Source organism: Dermacentor albipictus, chromosome 6 (genome assembly GCF_038994185.2).
Source record: "Dermacentor albipictus isolate Rhodes 1998 colony chromosome 6, USDA_Dalb.pri_finalv2, whole genome shotgun sequence".
Classification (NCBI taxonomy): Eukaryota; Metazoa; Arthropoda; class Arachnida; order Ixodida; family Ixodidae; genus Dermacentor; species Dermacentor albipictus.
Genome location: NC_091826.1, coordinates 59,815,122 through 59,833,687, shown reverse-complemented (window position 1 = coordinate 59,833,687; position 18,566 = coordinate 59,815,122). Strand labels below are relative to the sequence as shown.

The window sequence follows — 18,566 nt, the reverse complement described above, 5'->3', positions numbered from 1 at the left end:
TTCTCAAATCATGATAAGCAGGTTGCCACTATCCCTCAAGAGAAAAGTATATAACAGCTGTGTCTTACCAGTACTCACGTATGGGGCAAAAACCTGGTGTCTTACGAAAAAGGTTCTGCATAAATTGAGGACGACGCCACGAGCTATGGAAAGAAGAATGATGGGTGTAACGTTAAGGGGTAAGAAAAAAGCAGATTGGTTGAGGGAACAAACGCGGGTCAATGACATCTTAGTTGAAATCAAGAAAAAGAAATGGGCATGGGCAAGACATGTAATAATAATTTAACATAACCGATGGTCATTAAGGGTTAAGGACTGGATTCCAAGGGAAGGGAGGCGTAGCAGGGGGCGGCAGAAAGTTAGGTGGGCGGATGAAATTAAGAAGTTTGCATGGACAACATGGCCAAAATTAGTACATGAGTGGGGTAGGTGGAGAAGTATGGGAGAGGCCTTTGCCCTGCAGTCGGCGTAACCAGGCTGATAATGATGATGATGATGATGATGATGGGGATGATGATGATGGGGATATGAACCTGTTGAAAGGCCGACAAAATGATTCTGTGTGAGAAGCTTGAAGCATTTATGCCAAGTCAGCGTAGAAATATCGACACAGCTGCAGAAAATTCAGCTTGAAATACCACGGCCGCGTTTTACAAGAAAACGACGTCCTGGTGGAATGGAAGATGTTGCTTCCTCCTTCCACTGCTCAAGCTAACAGGACTGGTCGGTCTTGAGCAGCGCACATTGTAACAGATTAAGCTAATCGTTTGCTCGGCTGAACTGTAATCCTTGCGAAGAGCAAGGAGCCAGCTCTTGAGTGTACTCCGCATGAAAAGCACCCTACGCTATGCTCGCACGCTGTCCTGTCCTATGCCCTGCCTCCTGCGCTGCCTCCCTGCTCTCATCCCTTCTGGGCGCGACATTGAGCGGCGATGGTCAATTCCCCTTACGCCCCGTCGTGAAATACGCTGTTGCTGCTGGAGTAAAACGCCACCGCTCCCTCCTCCCCATGTTTCTGCGGCCATTCGCGCGACGGAAGACGGCGTCCTTGCTCTCCGCCTTCCTCCTTCGTGCGTGCCAGATTGAGCCATGGTCGTCGTCCCCCCCTCACATGCTTTCACTCGGACATACAGGAAAGGGCGCGTGGCGTCGGTGTTGCCGCGCTTGGACTTTATACAGAACGTCCCGGCGACAGCGACGCTGACTGCCGGAATGCGCCTGGAATGCTCATATCATTGCTATCGAAACAGAAAGGTCGTTTGTGTCGTAGAAATGGATTGTTGATTTATGCTCCAAACGCGTAGGCCTCGTTTATGATAGCAACGACACGGCAGAAAAAAAAAAATTACCAGAAACTTTAGTTGTGCGGATATCAATATTTATTCGATTCTACTTTACATGCCTTCAACCTAAATCATTTCCTTTTTGCATTTAATGGTGTGAGAATACCCCCTGCGTGAAATACGTGTGCATACAGCACCTATATATATATATATATATATATATATATATATATATATATATACTGTTTCGTAACATAAATATCGTTTCTCTCCCATTATAAGAATTGATGAAGGGCTGCTTAGATAGCGCAGGATACGTTCTTCTCGTATACGCAAGTTTGACGTCTTTACTGAAATGAACAGCATTAGGAGCTCTGCATTTTTGCATTTAAAATCAGAAAACACAGTGCTGACGGACAAGGCAAGCGCGTTACCTACGCAAGTAACAGACCTCCTCGGCGTTCAGAAATTTGTAACTGCCGAGGATGTTACTGTGAAGATGGTCTTCAGTTTAATTACGGTGACAAATAAGCCGCATTTGCACAGTAAAACAACAGCAAAAGCATACGACCCGGCCCATTTGAGACAGGCCTCTGACCACAGCGCCACCTTTGCCGTCAAGAAGCGGAAAAGGGCTGAACTACGCTTCCCGCCTCGGAGATGGGACTCGTATTACAATCTTGAAAAGAGTAAATTGAAAATTTCAAGACCATCTTTGGTTATCAGATAGAATGAGTGGAAAGAAAACTTGGCTTGGCGCAACGTATTTGTGGACCGGAAATTATTGTACAGAGATGATTCAAGAGTTAGTCGAATGCCTAATTGCTGACATTATGGGTTCAGGGAATAATGCCGAAATTATCCTATTAGGTTACATGAATGCCCAAATCCAGGATCTAGATGTCTATAACCACAACAACGGGAAGTCAATGCTAGATCTTTGTGAGCAACATAGCCGCGTTACCGTGAATACAGGGCTGATCACGTGGGAATTGAGAAACCGGTTGTTGATCATTGATCACTGTCTGATGACAAAAGGAATTCCTGATAAGTTAACAGAAATGGCCATTGACCAGGAAAGATATTGAAGCATAGGGAGTGACCAAAAAAGAATCATTTTTGAAAATGGGATATGTGGTTGGGAAAGAGAGCAGGGAACTAAATATGGCCAGTCCAAATTTGAACACTGGACACATAACACATATTGTCACAAGAATCGAGGAAGAACTTGGCAAATGGCTAAGCACAGAGTCGGAATATAGTCAGCTTGTAAGTGTAATATCAACAGAAATACAGAAAGAGAAGCAACATATTCTATACAAAGGAAAACATAAACCGAAAAGCTGGTGCAACAGGAAGGTACAAAAAGCGATCGCCATTCGACAGAAAGCATCCCAAGAGCACAGGCTGGCCAAAAAATGCGCAGTTCCCGCAGGATGTAGTAGCCAGTAAATGGGAAATATACCGGGGAAAAAAATATATGGTTTAAATATTGGTGACCGCCAACATAAAAGCTGAAAGTGAACGTTGGTTGTCAGAAACACTTCAGAAAACTAGGCAGCACCTAAATTATATCGGAACCACACAAAATGATTGGCTGGAAGTCTGGAACAACGCAACATATCCTCTTTGAAGATCAAAATTGGAAGGGGACGTGGCATTAAATTACATCCGAAAAAAAAAACAGTTTAGTTTGTCGAAGGCAATGAAGAGGTTGTAAATGAGGAAAAAGAGCCGTGAAAAAGAATCAGTTGGGAAAGAATCTGCTGCTGACAAATTTCAACTGGGAGAAAGCTGATGGCAAGATTCAAGACGAGGTTCATATGAGGCTGACTCATGAACTAGTACCAAAAAATGAAGAAGATCTGATAAAAGCAATAGAAGAAAGCCTGAAAGGTAGATGAATTTCAGACAGTTGGTGAGAAAGTAGATAGAATTTATTAAATAAAGGCAAGGAAGGAAAGATACCGTTCACTCGTATGGACCGTTGATCTTACATCGGTAATATACAGCTTAGCAAAGAGGCAATTAAATTAAAGCTGCAACCCTGGGCAGATAATAATGGCATTTTGGGTGAACTTCAGAACAGCTTCAGAATAGGTAGGCCTTTGCATGATGACTTACTTGCCCTTACTCAGTGAATTGAAATTGTTATATGTGGCCTTTCTAGACATTACAGGAGCGCATAACAACGTAGACCCAAACATTTTGTGTGGATATTCTGGAAAGGGAAGTTTTAGACGAAGCTTGTCTGCAATGTTTGAGAGAGAGAGTAACCTAGAAAATGCCATTTGCGTTCAATGGGAAGGGTTGATTAACGAGGAGAATGTTGATATTTACAAGGGACCGAGCCAGGGGCCGTTTTTCCCACTGCTCTTTATGATGTACATGGTGAGGATGGAGAGGGCGCTAGAAGGAAGTAATGGTGAGTTTAATGCCCCATGCAAGCACACGGGTATAGTAGTAGAGCAGCAGCTCCTTGTTTTGTTTTAGGCGGATGACATTATGTTGCTAGCTAACAAACAAAGTGATATGCAACCTTTGGCTAATATCTGTGGACACGAAGGCCGGTAGTTACGTATGAAATTTAACGTTGAAATTCAAGTGTTACGGCATTGAATTAATACCGCGAGCCTACAGTGGCAATACAGGGCCATGAAATACCTCGCATAAAAGAACATAGATGCCTTAGTATATGGATATATGAAGGTAGTACATATATGGAAACACAGAAAAAACAATAGAAGTAAAGGGGAAGTGAAATGCGGCCATAACAAACACAGAGCGCTATGGGGATACAATAGGTACGAAGTGCTCCGAGTTAAGTGGAAAAGCGTGATGCTGCCAGTACTTACTTTTGGAAATGCTGTTGTTGGCTTTAAATCAGGGGTGCAATCAGGACTCGATGTGAGCCATAGGCCAGTGGGTCGCCTCGCATTGGGTGCTCACGGAAAGATTACAAATGATGCTGTGCAGGGTGATATTGGTTGGACAAGTTTTGAATTGAGGGAAGCTCACAGTAAAATTAATTATGAAGAAGGACTGAGGAATACGGAAAAAAGTAAATGCGCTGAAAGAGTGTTCAAGTATTTGTAGAGGAATAACATTGATTCAATGTGGACGAAAGGAACTAGGGAGCTCACCAGTAAGTATGGGGCCTGTATGGTGAGCAAAACAGCTACAAAGAACGTCAAACGGAAAGTCAGACAGACTGATATAATCTCATGGGTGGCGGCAAAGCAATAGAAACCTGCCACCATAACTACTTAAAAGAAAACACGAAACCAAGAAAGAAATAATTTATGATAGCTCAAAGGGAAGCTCATTACTTTTTGACGCGAGGTCAGGATGCATTACAACATGCACCTATAAAGCGAGATACAAGAAGGAAGAAGAAGCATGGGCTTGCTGCGGTGAAGCTAGGGAAACGATGGAGTAGCTTCATTTAGAATGTGAAGACTACCGCCCAGCGGTCTATTTAGAAATCACGGGACTCCTTGAAGCCCTTGGGTTCAGGGAGAGCAGGGTGAAAGTAAACAAGTCCACAAAAGTGATTAGTAAGAGGCGATTGAAATATTGGTGGAAGTAGGCAAACGACCATCAACGGAGGCGTAATAAAACAAAGTTCACAATAGGGGTTTAGAAAGTTTCGTTCTGGGAATTCGTTGTGGGTTTTTTTCAATTCTTTTTTTGTTTTTATAACATAGGTAGGACAGTAAGCAATCGAATAAGAGCTTGGCAGTAAAACCCACCACCCCGTTCAAGAAGGGACAGTTATAACATCCGTCCGTCCGTCCGTCCGTCCGTCCGTCCGTCCGTCCGTCCGTCCGTCCGTCCGTCCGTCCGTCCGTCCGTCCGTCCGTCCGTCCGTCCGTCCGTCCGTCCGTCCGTCCGTCCGTCCGTCCGTCCGTCCGTCCGTCCGTCCGTCCGTCCGTCCGTCCGTCCGTCCGTCCGTCCGTCCGTCCGTCCGTCCGTCCGTCCGTCCGTCCGTCCGTCCGTCCGTCCGTCCGTCCGTCCGTCCGTCCGTCCGTCCGTCCGTCCATCCATCCATCCATCCATCCATCCATCCATCCATCCATCCATCCATCCATCCATCCATCCATCCATCCATCCATCCATCCATCCATCCATCCATCCATCCATCCATCCATCCATCCATCCATCCATCCATCCATCCATCCATCCATCCATCCATCCATCCATCCATCCATCCATCCATCCATCCATCCATCCATCCATCCATCCATCCAGTCTTCCATCCATCCAGTCATCCACCGCAGCACCGTTGCCGTGCGTTCCCGCTCAACGGTGCTTGAACGGCATTTGAGCAAAGACTTAAGCCAGAGTCTCCAAAGAATGCGTAGTGCGTCTACTGGTCGCTCTCCTCGTCATGCCAGCGTTTGCAAATGTGTGGTATCTGCGGATACAGACAAACAATTATAGCGGCTCGCTAAGCCTTGCTATTGTTTTCAGAACTTCATTCAGCCTTTGGCTGAAACTGCTAACTTCTCATTTTAAAAGCCAAAACAATAGAGGGTTACAGGATCCAAAACAATACTTACAAGAGAGAACCTAGAAAGTATTCGTACCCTAGAGACTCATGTAGATGTTGTCGAAAACAAAGGCGCCATAAAAATTGAAGACAAAGCTAGTCAGCCACAACAGATGGACACAAAGACGCACCCTTCGGTGCCAAAAAATTCCTCGCAAAACCATCATGGCTAACACGACACGGGATACTTTAGAAATATTGCAGTGGAATTGCGCTAACTACGCGAAACGCAAATCCTCGCTGCAACAGTACCTGAAAATTCAACCCAAAAGCCACACGTAATGCTATTAAAGGTAAGCCTATGCAAAACGCTTACGCTCAGAGTTTACTGCACCGTCTCCCAAAAAGGAGGGGACGCCACGAAAGGCATTGCCACGCTCGTTAGAAGAAAATTAGCGCACATTGTTCACGACGCCCTACAGAAAAACGGTCGCATCGAGGGGATCCTAATCGAGCTCGTACCTACCCGACCCTTAAAACAAAGCGTTTTTCTACAAAACAGCTCCCCCGCGCACTACAACCCATCCTACCACGCGATCCTTACTAAAGCCACATCATTGGCACTAAACTCACCACTTATTATCGCAGGTGACTTCAACGCCCGCCACCCATCGTGGGGTTACCCCACAATCAAGCCTAGCGGCAACAACCTCTCGCGTCCAATATACGACCTGTGCCTCACGCTGGTGACTGACCACAAGTTACCCATCAGATTGCGTATGTCGACGCGGCGCGATACTGCGCTGGACCTCACGTTACTCTGAAGTGTTGCAAACTACACATGGACGAACATGCTAGAGAACCTCGGCAGCGACCACTTCGTCACAAGCAGAAAAATACCAAACACGACAGCCCCACCTCGTTCTTTTACCCTCACAAACTGGGATACCTTCCGTAAGTTCCGTGAAGGAGTCATACGCGTTCGTATCTTCCTTCCGTAACTCCTCTCTGTGATGAAGGGAGATGTAACCAGAGCCACGAAAACCACACAAAGAGAACTGGAGGTCCCAAGGATTGACCCTCACCTCGTCCAATTACTCTAGGCAAATGCTTCGATAGTCAAACGATGGAGAAAGCAACGATTTAACAGACGCCTCCGCAAATGCATCGCGATCCTCAACCTAGACATAGACCAATACTGTACGGAGCTCACAACAATTCAATGGCAAGAACTCTGTTCGACAGTCGACGGCCGCATGCGGACAGGAGGCCAGTGGAACCCATCCAAACGCATGTTAGACGACAGCCAAACGAAGGATAAATAAAGCCACGCGCTAGACCGACTTCTACCCTCACATAAAGAGAAAGGAGGAACGGAAGAGTCCTTCCTGGAAGAAATTGCCAAACAATACCTTCCGCCAGGCGACGCTCACCCCAGCGATTACTCGAGCATAAAGCGCGAAACCACTCCCGAACTAGACGCTGCCATCACGGAAGCACAAGTCCGAGAGGCGCTACACAACCTAAACTACATATCGGCTTCAGGACCCGACGGGGTAACCAACCGACTCTCGCGTATCTTAGACGACCAAGCCATTACATTACTCACGAGGAGAGGCACCAACGCAATGGTGTCTTGCCACCTGGTGCTCATTCCAAAACCCGGCAAACCACTTAACCTCGACAATTCACACCCAATCTCGCTTACTTCATGCGTGGGTAAATTAGCCGAGCACGTTATTCAAAACTGAGTGTCGCGCTAAATTGAGGAACACGAACTCCTCCCACACAAGGTAGGGTTTCGACCCAACTATCCTCCCATGATGTCATGGTACTCCTAAATAGACAGATCTTTGACGCTAAAACAAGACATTCGAGGCATCCTCGCCCTCGATTTCAAGAAAGCATTCGACACCGTCTCCTACCGCTTCGTACTGGAGTCTGTGGCACGCCTCGGCCTCGGCCAGAGATTTCAGGAATACGTACACTCCTTGCTAAAAGACAGAAGAATGACTGCGAGTCTCGCAACTTAAGTCTGACCCCTACACGCTGCGCTGCGTCGGAACACCGCAAGGCACCAGTCATCTCTCCGTTACTATTAATTATAGCGACGAAAGGACTTGCAGACAAACTAGGAAACATCCCAAACGTAAACTGCGCTCTATACGCAGATGACAATACCATCTGGAGCACGGGAGGCTCTCTGGCAGGCATGGAATGGGCATTACAGTCTACCCTAGATCCCACGGAAGAGTACCTAATAAACACAAGAATGAATCTATCCTCCAAGAAATCGGAACTCCTACTATTTCACAAGTCTTGCCAAGGAGTCCGCTACCTAACTTCTCTAGAAGAACTTCCGATCGTTCTACACACAAGATACGGACAACAGACGCCGCGAGTCAACCACATCCGCATTCTTCGTCTCCTAATCGAAGCCATCGGACGTCATGGGCACACGATCAAACACTTAACCGCCAAAACCAAAAACATGATCAGACTCATCCATGGAGTCTCGGGGTGCAGGCAGGGTCTCTGCGAAGGTAAACTTCTGCGCGTATACCAGGTTTTCCTTATGAGTCACAATAATTACGTCACTGATGTCTACAACTGGACGAAAATAGAAAATAAGAAACTGAACACACTCATGTGCAAGTGCGTCAAACAGCTCTTGGGCATTCCACAAAGAGCAAGTAACCAAGTAAAGCAAAGGTTGATCCGCTAGGCATGCACAATGACATCGACGAAGGGATCGAGGCGCAGACTATGGCGCAAATACTCCGCCTATCCTCGTCCAAAGCGGGTAGTCTAATCCTAAACAAAAATGTCTCCCCTTCTCCCTATCTCGAGCACGCGGTTACACTACCGAGTGAAATCAGAGACAATTACAAAGTCTCGCCGTTTCCCAGAAACGTCCATCCACAACACAACGTGGGAAGGCGCCGGGCCGCGCCCGTGCGATTATCGAGCGCATCGACGGGGATAGCGAAGCTAGCGCAATTGTGGACGCGCCCCAGTACGGCAACACATCCACTTTCACAATAGCAGTAGCAGTCGTGGACGGCAACGGAACGCTATAATCATCCGCATGGGTTAAAACGAGCAGCAGCGCTAAAGCGGACCAAATAGCCGCAGCCATCGCTGTGGCAGACCCCACATTTACTCATGTCTTCACGGACTGGCGTGCCGCAATTCGCGCCTACGAAAACGGCAACTTATCTAAAGAAGTAGCGCGTACACATCTAGCCAGCTCAAAAAAGAGCAAACGTTGCCTCTCGTTTTTCCCCGCTCAGATGAGGAACGATTCACCCGCAAAAAGCTAACCTCAATGAAACAGCCCACGACCGTGCGCGAGAACTTGCCCGTCGCGACGGTCCCACGGCCTCCGAGGGGCTGGACATTCAATTTAATCATCCGCTACTAACTTACCAAGAAGTTACCTCACACTATTCAAAAGGCCGAACCAAATTCCCGGTTCCGCACGCCAAAATCGAACGCGCACAGGCCGAAGCGCTTCGAATGCTACAAACGGACTCGTATTCGTCACGAGGCCTACTAAACCGCTAGAACTCATATCCCGGCTAATTGCCCATACTGCCAAGAACTTTACTGCTCACTGTCGCACATGCTATGGCAATGTACCGCGTTACCCAAGGGCCCTCTCTCCAATGAGCCCGAATGGGAAGGAGCGCTCAAAAGCCCGGACCTCAAACTCCAACTCAAGGCCGTGCAGAAAGCCCAAGAACAGGCGGAGCATCACCACGTTCCCGTCCCGACTTGGGCGTCGCCTACGGTTTCGGCCGGAGGCTTTCGCCGCGTGGGATCTCCAACGGCTTGAAACTCCTATGGACTTGAATAAAATTCTTGACTGAGTGACTGACTAACTGACTGAAACACTCGATATATATAAAAGATAAGAACGCACTAGACAAATTTATTGGTGGTATATATGTGCCTTGCTTGAGGGGGAAGAAGAAGAGCTGCTCTAGCAGGCTCGTCTGACGATGTCCTCTCTGTGCCACTATTGCAAGGAAATTGATTCTCTAAACCACTACTTTTTATCATGCAGACAAAATTCACACTACAGAAAGATATTACTAGAAGCTCCACTCTGCAAAATTCGATTAGGAGTAGCTGTACCAGTATTATTATCCCTTGGGGCCTCGACACTATAGCTATAGTCACAGAGACGCTTGTTCCACAGTATTTGATTATTCAACTGAAACAAAACGATTACCCTGCTAATCATTATATCTTAGTTTTACATCTCACATCCGCATTCATTTCACTCAAATTGGTTTCGCAATATCTATCCCCTACATTAATTTTCTCCTTCACTTTATCCTCTTCTAACATTCACCGTCCAGTTAGTCGGACTGCTCCCTCGTATACTAGTGTAGTTATTGCAACATCTTTTTTTTTTACGTTCGTCGATTTAAATAAGAATTTTCCTTAGCTACCTTCTTTCGCCCGGTTCTTGGCCTGTGCCTCTTAGTGGGTGCGAGCCACGACTGAGGTCCATCAACATCATCACCACGGCGGGCTTCTGACTCTGCAATTCCAGCCCTCAGGACGCGCGTGAAGCAACGCTCGTGGCAGCACAGGCACAGCAACCAACTCGAGCAATCGCAGCCTCAGCATGCGACGCGGCCAGAGCCCCCTGCAGCTGCCTCCGTGTCCTCGGCCCCGTCCTGCGCCGGTTCCCAAGCCGCCCGCGATCCGACGCTGCGCTCCTGTCAAGGACACATCAGGTGCATCGTCCTGTCCGCGCTACTCTTGCTTCGTGCTGCTCGCCGTCCTCTTCACGACAGCCACGCTGCTAGCCACGCCGGCGCTTCTCCTGACGCGGCTCGATCCGTGGCGGCGGGACCACTTCACGCTGGACGAAGACCTGCAACACTCGCGCGACTACAGCGTGCACCCGTGCGACGACTTCTACCGGTGAGCGCGCTAGCATGGCTGCTGAACGCGATAGCCTTGGCAACAGCAAGCAAACGCTCTTTTTCCTAGGGTTGCCTGCGGGGTTTATACTCGAAGTTTGCGAAACGTACCTGAAAGGAACGTAGGTGGCCGCACGTCGAGGCTGGAACTCGTATAAGGGTAAAGCTATGGAGAGGTGGCAATGTCGATGGGAGTCCTATCACGGACGGATTTTTCGAGTTGATTTAAAAAGCTTACGGAATTGTTGCGGGTCCTGTCATGTAAAAGTCGCAGCAGTTTAATGATTATTGAGTTTTACGGTTTAGCACGGTCGTGGCTTCGACTACCGGCTACGGCCACTGCTTTCCTACTGTACTGGTTGTAAGAACGCTCCAGTACCACGTCTTTTTTTTGCCCTACTTACACACACAAGCCGTTGTCAGAGGATCGTTTTTCAAGGACAGCGATTTTGAACGTCTGTAATTGTGTCGCCAACTATGCTGCACATTTGACGTCTGATAATTCGATGAGACACGTTGAATGAACGTGGAAGCTCTATATACGCTTCCAAGGCTAGGACAATGTTCCAAGTTATCGAGTAATGTTTCTACTTGTATGTGTTCCGAAAAAAAGAAAAAGAATGCCGTCGCCAACTTTCATTCGCCGAACCACTTCACTGCGAAAAGTGTGCAGTAGTGAGTGAAGGAAGGGGCGTCGTCATTGTCAAGGTGATCGTGTCTTCGAATTCCTACCGCAGTCGTCATAAGTTGCGTGTCACCATCGAGGATTTTATGACATCTTCATTATTGTTTTTCTATCCGTGCTGTCATCATTGATCTGCTTCGCACATTAAATGGAAAGGCCTCTACTTTTTACGCACAAGCATAGCGTACATGACTCGCCAATAGAAAGTGCGCATGCGCGGTAGAACATGCGCAGGGGCGTCTACACTGGCACGGTGGGCCCGCTTGCCGCTGCGCTACAACTGTCTAATGAAATCGGTGATGCGATGTCTGAAGCGGCAAAGGAAGCGAGCGCTGGAGGAGGAAGGTGCCTGGAGGTGGAGAAGAGAATCGCGCGCTGGGGGAAGTACAATGGAGCCCGCTGATGTGAGCCAAAGAGCACGTGGCAAAGCCACGCCGCCTAGGGGAAAGTCTAGGAAACGTTCAGCGAAACTGGGAAGCAAACAGCGGGTGAGGCTCCGCGGAGGAGGAGGGTAGGCGGAGGTGCGCTAGGTTTTGTCGCGTGATCGAGTCACCCAGCGCCGAGTGGGAATGACGCAGCACTAACGCAAGCAGCGGCAGGCCAACCACAAGTCAACCGACCTTGAAATCGTCATATATGTGCCACGCAAGAGCTGCCACAAGCCCCAGAAAAGGCACGGGCTTCGCATGCCACGGAGACTACGCCCGAAGGGCATGCTAGGCTGCTTGCGATATTGCTGGTGCGTCAAGAAAGGCGCAGTAGCATAGAAATTCCTCGACTGCCTGAAGTCCGTTTCCAAGCTCGGTGCGTTGCAGCCCCCCACCCCCCATCCCCCCATCCCCGGCGCGCTTCTTTCCCGCTTCCCTCCCTCGCGCTCCAGATGGAGCCGCCATCGTCGGCTCACCGTCGCATGGGTTCATCGGTGCAAACAGAACATGGCACGTGGGGACGGCGTTGTCGCCCTTGAACTTCATACGGAACATCGCGGTGACGAAGACGGCAGAAATGTGCATGGAGAGTCCTTACATATTCTATTCAAATTATATAGCAATGGCACACATACGCTTGCGCGTATGAGCGATCACAAAGTGAAACGTCACAGTAATATTTCTTTAAACCTTGCAGTACCTGTATCAAAGCTTCCCAAACGAACGACCTCGGATTGAATCCCATTTCCTGCCTTGTCTAACAGCATTCGTAACAAGTCCGGCACCAGCAACTCTTGTGGCCTTTCGACGTAGGTCCCATCATCCTATGGAGAATCGGGAAAACTGATTTGGACAAGACCTTCCAGAGTCTATGTTGTAAATGTTGCCGGTTTCTGCGGTCCATCGTGCCATCCCTTTCTTTTTTCTTCCACCAGGTGTGTTCCCCTGCAACAGCGCCTGTAAAGTGATTCTCTGATTCAGTGTTTCCTGTTATATAATGTAAAGTGGTTCGGAACGAACCATCTACACCAGCAGCTCAGAAAGTGCCGTCGTAGCGGATAAGGGGTACGAAGTGCCGTTTCTTGTGTCATGAGGCTAACACAAAGCGCACATCAAATCGAGGTGGGGGTTATGGTGTGCGTCCTAATCATCAAGAAGCTAACGCCTCCCCAAGGAAAGCGCAGGCGCCTCATAAGTCGTGTCGGCTGACGGACCTTTCGGACGCGTAATTAAGAGGAGATATGCGCAATGCGTAACAGACGACGCAGTCAGCCGCAATATTAACAACAAATGCGCATTCGTATCTTCTATTAGGTCATCGGTATCGCGCATCGTCGACTTACTTGTCACTCACTTACTGGCGTTTCCGAAAATTATTTCGCTTACAGAGAATATTGTCTGGCGCTTGCCACCCGTTGGTGCAGGCACGTGTGTAGCAGCTGGAACCGGTATCATCCGCAAGGATACTGGTCCCCGCTGGCAAAATACCAGAGGTTATTCGACGCCCAGGTCATCAAGCGTCACCTCTTGCGTCACATCCCAAAGCACCCGGTGAGGGCGCAAGACAAGGCGTCGGCGCTGCTGGTAAAGTGTCTCAGCCAGGTAAGCGAGAAAGCGTCAATTTCAGCTCAGTGACCCCCGGAGCATAGGCGATGCAATGGTTCAGCAAAATCTTTCCCATTATAATGAGGCATGAAGCCTCGCCAACAAGCACTCGGGATCAGTGCCTTCAATAAAGTATGAACCTTGTGGCTTCTACTTATGCGCTTAGAAACCATGGCTTCTAATTATGCGCTTTAGTTCGCGTCTTCAGAGTACACCAGGCAACTGGAAGACTATGCCCTTACTTGTGCAACAGCAAACCCTCTTTAGCTACGAAGCGCGGAAAATAGAAGGGAAGCAGTTTCCATAATATTGCGACGGAATTATCGCGCTTGCGCCGCCGAGCTCCTTTACCATTATTCTCACCACAGTGCTTCGATCATAGCTGCTTCGCAGATCTCTTTCGAACACCAAGCAAGCTGGGGCCACGAAGTAAGATGTTTAGGAGGTGAAACTCCCGTCAGCGCGAGCGAGGGCGTGCGACCAGATAAGGTCACAATTGTTGTATGCGCCGACGGGGGTGTATACAGTGACGGCGCCATGCGGCGCGTCGTAGAAGCCGCAGCAAAAAAAATGAATACACCGCCCGGGCAGACGGCTCCGGCGTGCTCTCAGCGGCGGTAATTTCTTTCCAGGCCGCCAGGCGCCGCCACCACGATAACGGCTCTAGAATCACTGGAAAAAATTTCAGAGTACCGCATTTGTTTTCCCCGCGCCGTCGACGCGTTCATTGGCCCAACCGTACCATGTGACCTCTGAGGTGCCATATACCTTCCAAGCGCCGGGCTCACCGGCTGAGTTAGAGCAGGCAGCGCAGGTTCCCTACGTATTTTTTGTGTGTGTGTTCCGATTGTCGCGCTCGCATTTGACTGCAAGGAAATCATGCCTGGCTGCTGCGCCTTTGGATGCAGCAACCCAAATGAGGCTGGGAATACTTTTTTCTAGAGTCTGACTGGGAAAAATGACCGAGAGCGTCGTTCTGCGTGGTTACACAGAATCGGCCGGGAGAACTTCAAGCCTACAAAAAACACCCGCGTGTGCGAGCTATAAGTACACCTTGCTTGTGCTTTTCGGCACTGTTTTAGAAGACATTTAAGCGAAGTGCACGCGGTGTTAGCGATGCTACGAAAATAGGAGTTCATTTCAGGGATCGTTCGCGTCTTGCACGCTTGACGCGGGTACACGTGTAGGCGTTTGTTGCTTAACACACGCGGTTATTCCGTGCTTGTGGCACGCGAAGGCACACTTGTCGCGCGAGAATTCCACGTCCTCACGTGCACCAGGTACTCGCATGATTTCTCCACGCACGTGAGCGCGCTCTCGCCTCGAGTCACTCGACCCATATGACACTTGTTTTATGCGAAGCATATTACGAGAGCTCAACCCAGCTTCTCAGGCGCGGCGGTGTCGCCTTCAATGACCTCTGACCCCATGCCATACCACGTGACACCGTGACGTCACGACAGAGGAGAAACGGGGCTCCAACTCGCGCCGTCGCTCGCGGCGTCGCTCAACTCTCGCAAGATGGGCTGGGTGGGAATCGAACCAGGGTCTCCGGAGTGTGAGACGGTGGCGCTACCACTGAGCCACGAGTACGATGCTTCAAATCGGTACAAAAGCGCCTCTAGTGAATGCGGTGTTGCCTTAGAAACGAGCTGTTTCTAAGGCTCAGGCGTGCGTCGCTTGCTCAGGCGCACATTTCGTTGCCGCGCCGAACGCTGCGTTGCCCGACGCTCACCGCGTCCAATGCGGGGCGCGTAGTCGCTGGCGGGTCGACGGGAACGCTGTCGCGTTCCACTCTTGAAGGCGAAGCAAGAGTAACGCATGAGTTGCTTCTTCGTCTAGCCGAACCAAATATAGCCAAGCAACAGCAGTTCACCAGGCTAAACAGTGGTTCAACAACTAAAATAAAGGCTAGTATGCTTCGCATCCTGGGCTTAACCTTAGCTAAGCCACAGCCATTTTTCGCAGATCGTGACGATCGCAGTCAATAAAAAAATGGTCAATGCGAGGCCCATGATACCTCCTTTTTTCCACTTATCCTATGGTCATTTAAACATACGCATTTCGAGCTTGAAACCAATGGCCAGGCGATATTCACAACACATGCTTCAAATTTTGTTCATGTAAGCCGAGCACATGCAATGAACTGAAGTCAGCATACATATTATGTTTTATGTTGAAATTCTACGGTGCATAACCAAATAATGTTGTGCTTATTGCATAACTGGAAATGCAAAACAACAGAACACCCAGTAGATTTGGTTTCACTCTGTCACTATGCATGGTACATAAGCCGCTCTAAAAGCACAAGAATTTTATACATCGCCTATGTAACTTAGAAAAAAAGTGCTGCGTCACCAGCGGGCGTTCCTACTTTTTTTTTACACAGGCAGCAAATGTAGGCAGTCTAAGAAAAGAGTCATAAATAACTTAAGAGTAGCCGCTCATGAACGCACTAGACAGCCGCGTTAATAAATCGAAATGTAGCGAACTCTCGCTGATTATCAGTGTACAGAAGAACATATACGTTGCTGTAATCACACAAATTGCTCATATTGGCCTTCCACAAGATTTAGTGCGCAAAATGGTCATCAAAGTTGGTTTTTGCGCCTGCTGTGCACAGATCGTCTTACGATCACGGCATAACACCGGTGCGCACACGGCAGTCGCAGTGTGTCGTGCGTATACGGCGGAAAAAATCGCCCTGCACAATCGAGAACGCGCGGTATCCGTTTACAAACTAAATTAGATGTATCCGATTTAGCTTGTAAAATCATACAATGAACGTACGTGCCTGTGAGACTTTCAGGTGTTAGTTTCGTCCTGCTTGAAAATATTCAATAGAAGCCGACAGCGGTCCACGATGTTCATGCCCAAAAGCAGAAGCTTGCCTCATTCCGGCTCGAAGTTACGAAATATTTCCTTCCTAGCTCGCTCCGGGAAAGGGGAAAAAAACGCGTGCATAAGCTCCCGATAGCAGCGCTAAGCTGCTGCCCACAATCGTAGCACAGTTCCAGCAGTAAACGCGATCGGCGTGCAATATAACCACCGGCTGCATTACTTCGCACAACATAACATTTTACTTTCGTTCTTAGCAACCATGATCTCCGGGCACAAAGTATTTATACTTCAGTAAACACTCAACCCGATGTGTCATCGAATATCAAGCTCTTCCATCACGGCGGCCTTCCCGCGACGCAGTCGGCTTAGAAGTTACATGGCGGTGGCCGCTCAGTGTTGCCAGTCAAATCCCGGCCTTTGCGGTACTCTGAAATTTTTTTCCAGGGAATCTATAACCGCTCTGCGGGCTTGTGAGCTTTTCTGGTCGCCACAAACAGCGGAGTTCCCCTTCCTAAATGTTTCTTGCTCCGTGGCTGGAGCTAATCTCGCGCGGGCGTTCGACAAGTGCCCAATCAGCGAGTGACTGATGTCATTCGCTGATTGGGCACTTGTCGTCAACATGTCGTCATCGACAACACCTGTTAACTATCCCTGTCTTTGCCGTCTATTCGCGCGAAATCTCCACCCTTATATACGCCGCCCTCTCAAGGATGAATGAATCACAATGGGTCTACACAAATGTGTGCAGCCCTTTCCATGAATTAGCTGGCACCTATGATCTCTCGGAACAGTTAGTTGTTCCTATCCTCTGCTGACACACGAGAGTCCACACTCGAAAGTCCGGGACACGTATTTACAATTGCTAGTAGGTACAGCGGGGTGTGAAACAACGTGTCATTATTTCGAATTATTGACGGCATTGCCATTTCACCGAAGCGGCAATGAAAACACCAAAGCAAGAAGCTGGACTGGTCCTTGGGTGGGGGCTCGCCGAGGCCTGCGCGTGCCAGGGGTGCATAAGATGGGTTGTCCGCTTCGAGTGCAACCAGCTTTTTATGCGAACATCCTTTGGCACGCTTCAACCTCCCCGGCCTCAACCCACGGGCCGCCCTGGTTCCAGCATTCATCCTCCCGCGACCCCTTGGGTGCCCTGGAGATCCTGCGCCGCCTGCTTTATTATAACCTCAGGTGCCCACCGGAGGACTCCCTTTGGCGGTGACATGTGCCCTCCTGGAGCAGTGCTTGTAAAAATCCAATCTATCGTCGCGACGAAAAAAGCGACCCTCAACTTATACAACACGAGTCACAACCTTGCCCCTTCAGAAGAGCCATCACGAAATGGGGCGTCCGTTCCTACTACCTCACCGCGCAGGCAGCTTGCGAAGCAGCGTAAACCAACCCATAAAATGGGTTTTAGGACTCAGTCAAGCTCCTGACGCAGCTTTTTTCCTAGAGACCTGTCCATATTACAAATATATGTTGTATGTGGAAAATAAAGCACTTACTTACTTACTTACTTAGCAACTGGAACAAACTCCGCAATGCCGGCATGTCTAGGGAACAAACACATGCAACACGCGCTAATAAACTTCCTCCGTAGTGCCTAAGCAGAGTCACATTTTCAAGGAGTAAAGGCCCTCAGATTTTCTCTCTCGCACCCGCTCATACTCGCGCCTGCGTAGAAACGTCGGGCACCGCTAGAAACGGACCACCCCGCTGTACCTACTAGCAAATGTAAATACACGTCCGGGGCATTTCGGACTCCTTCACGTCGGTATAGCTTCGCTACACTTTACGATTACACGGAAAACGTTGACCAAACGGAACAGAAAATATGTATCTTCCAGTCTTCCATGGAAATATGTATCTTCCAGGGATAAGAAAAGAGCAGATTGGGTGAGGGAACAAACGCACGTTAATGACATCTTAGTTAAAATAAAAAAAAGAAATGGCTATTGGTGGAACATGTAATGAGGAGGGAAGATAACCGATGGTCATTAAAGGTTTCGGACTGTATTCCAACGGAAGGGAAGCATAGCAGGGGGTGGCAGAAAGTTAGGTGGGCGGATGAGATTAAGAAGTTTGCAGGGACCACATGGCCACAATTAGTACATGAACCGGGTGGTTGGAGAAGTATAGGAGAGACCTTTGCCCTGCAGTGAGCGTAACCAGGCTGATGATGATGATGATCGTCCAGTCCCTCCCGCAATGACATGCACAGGGGAGGAATAAATTCCACTATGAACCATTCTGTGGCCTCTTGTAATCATTGCCTGTTCACTCAGACCAACG

The 18,566-nt window shown here is 48.8% G+C and overlaps 2 protein-coding genes across 6 annotated transcripts in view; one reads left to right on the top strand and one right to left on the bottom strand.

Moving 5' to 3' along the window:
• The window catches only part of LOC139061110 (uncharacterized), a 374,269-nt gene that overhangs the window by 262,728 nt on the left and 92,975 nt on the right, over nt 1-18,566 (bottom strand). The gene's annotated exons all lie outside the window — the stretch shown is intronic.
• The window catches only part of LOC139061105 (uncharacterized), a 61,881-nt gene continuing 53,633 nt past the window's right edge, over nt 10,319-18,566 (top strand). For both annotated transcript variants that reach the window (XM_070540648.1, XM_070540647.1), the window contains exons 1-2: nt 10,319-10,716; nt 13,253-13,430. In XM_070540648.1, coding sequence (XP_070396749.1) covers nt 10,415-10,716; nt 13,253-13,430 — 480 coding nt within the window. In that variant the 5' untranslated portion in view covers nt 10,319-10,414. The remainder of the gene's footprint in view (nt 10,717-13,252; nt 13,431-18,566) is intronic.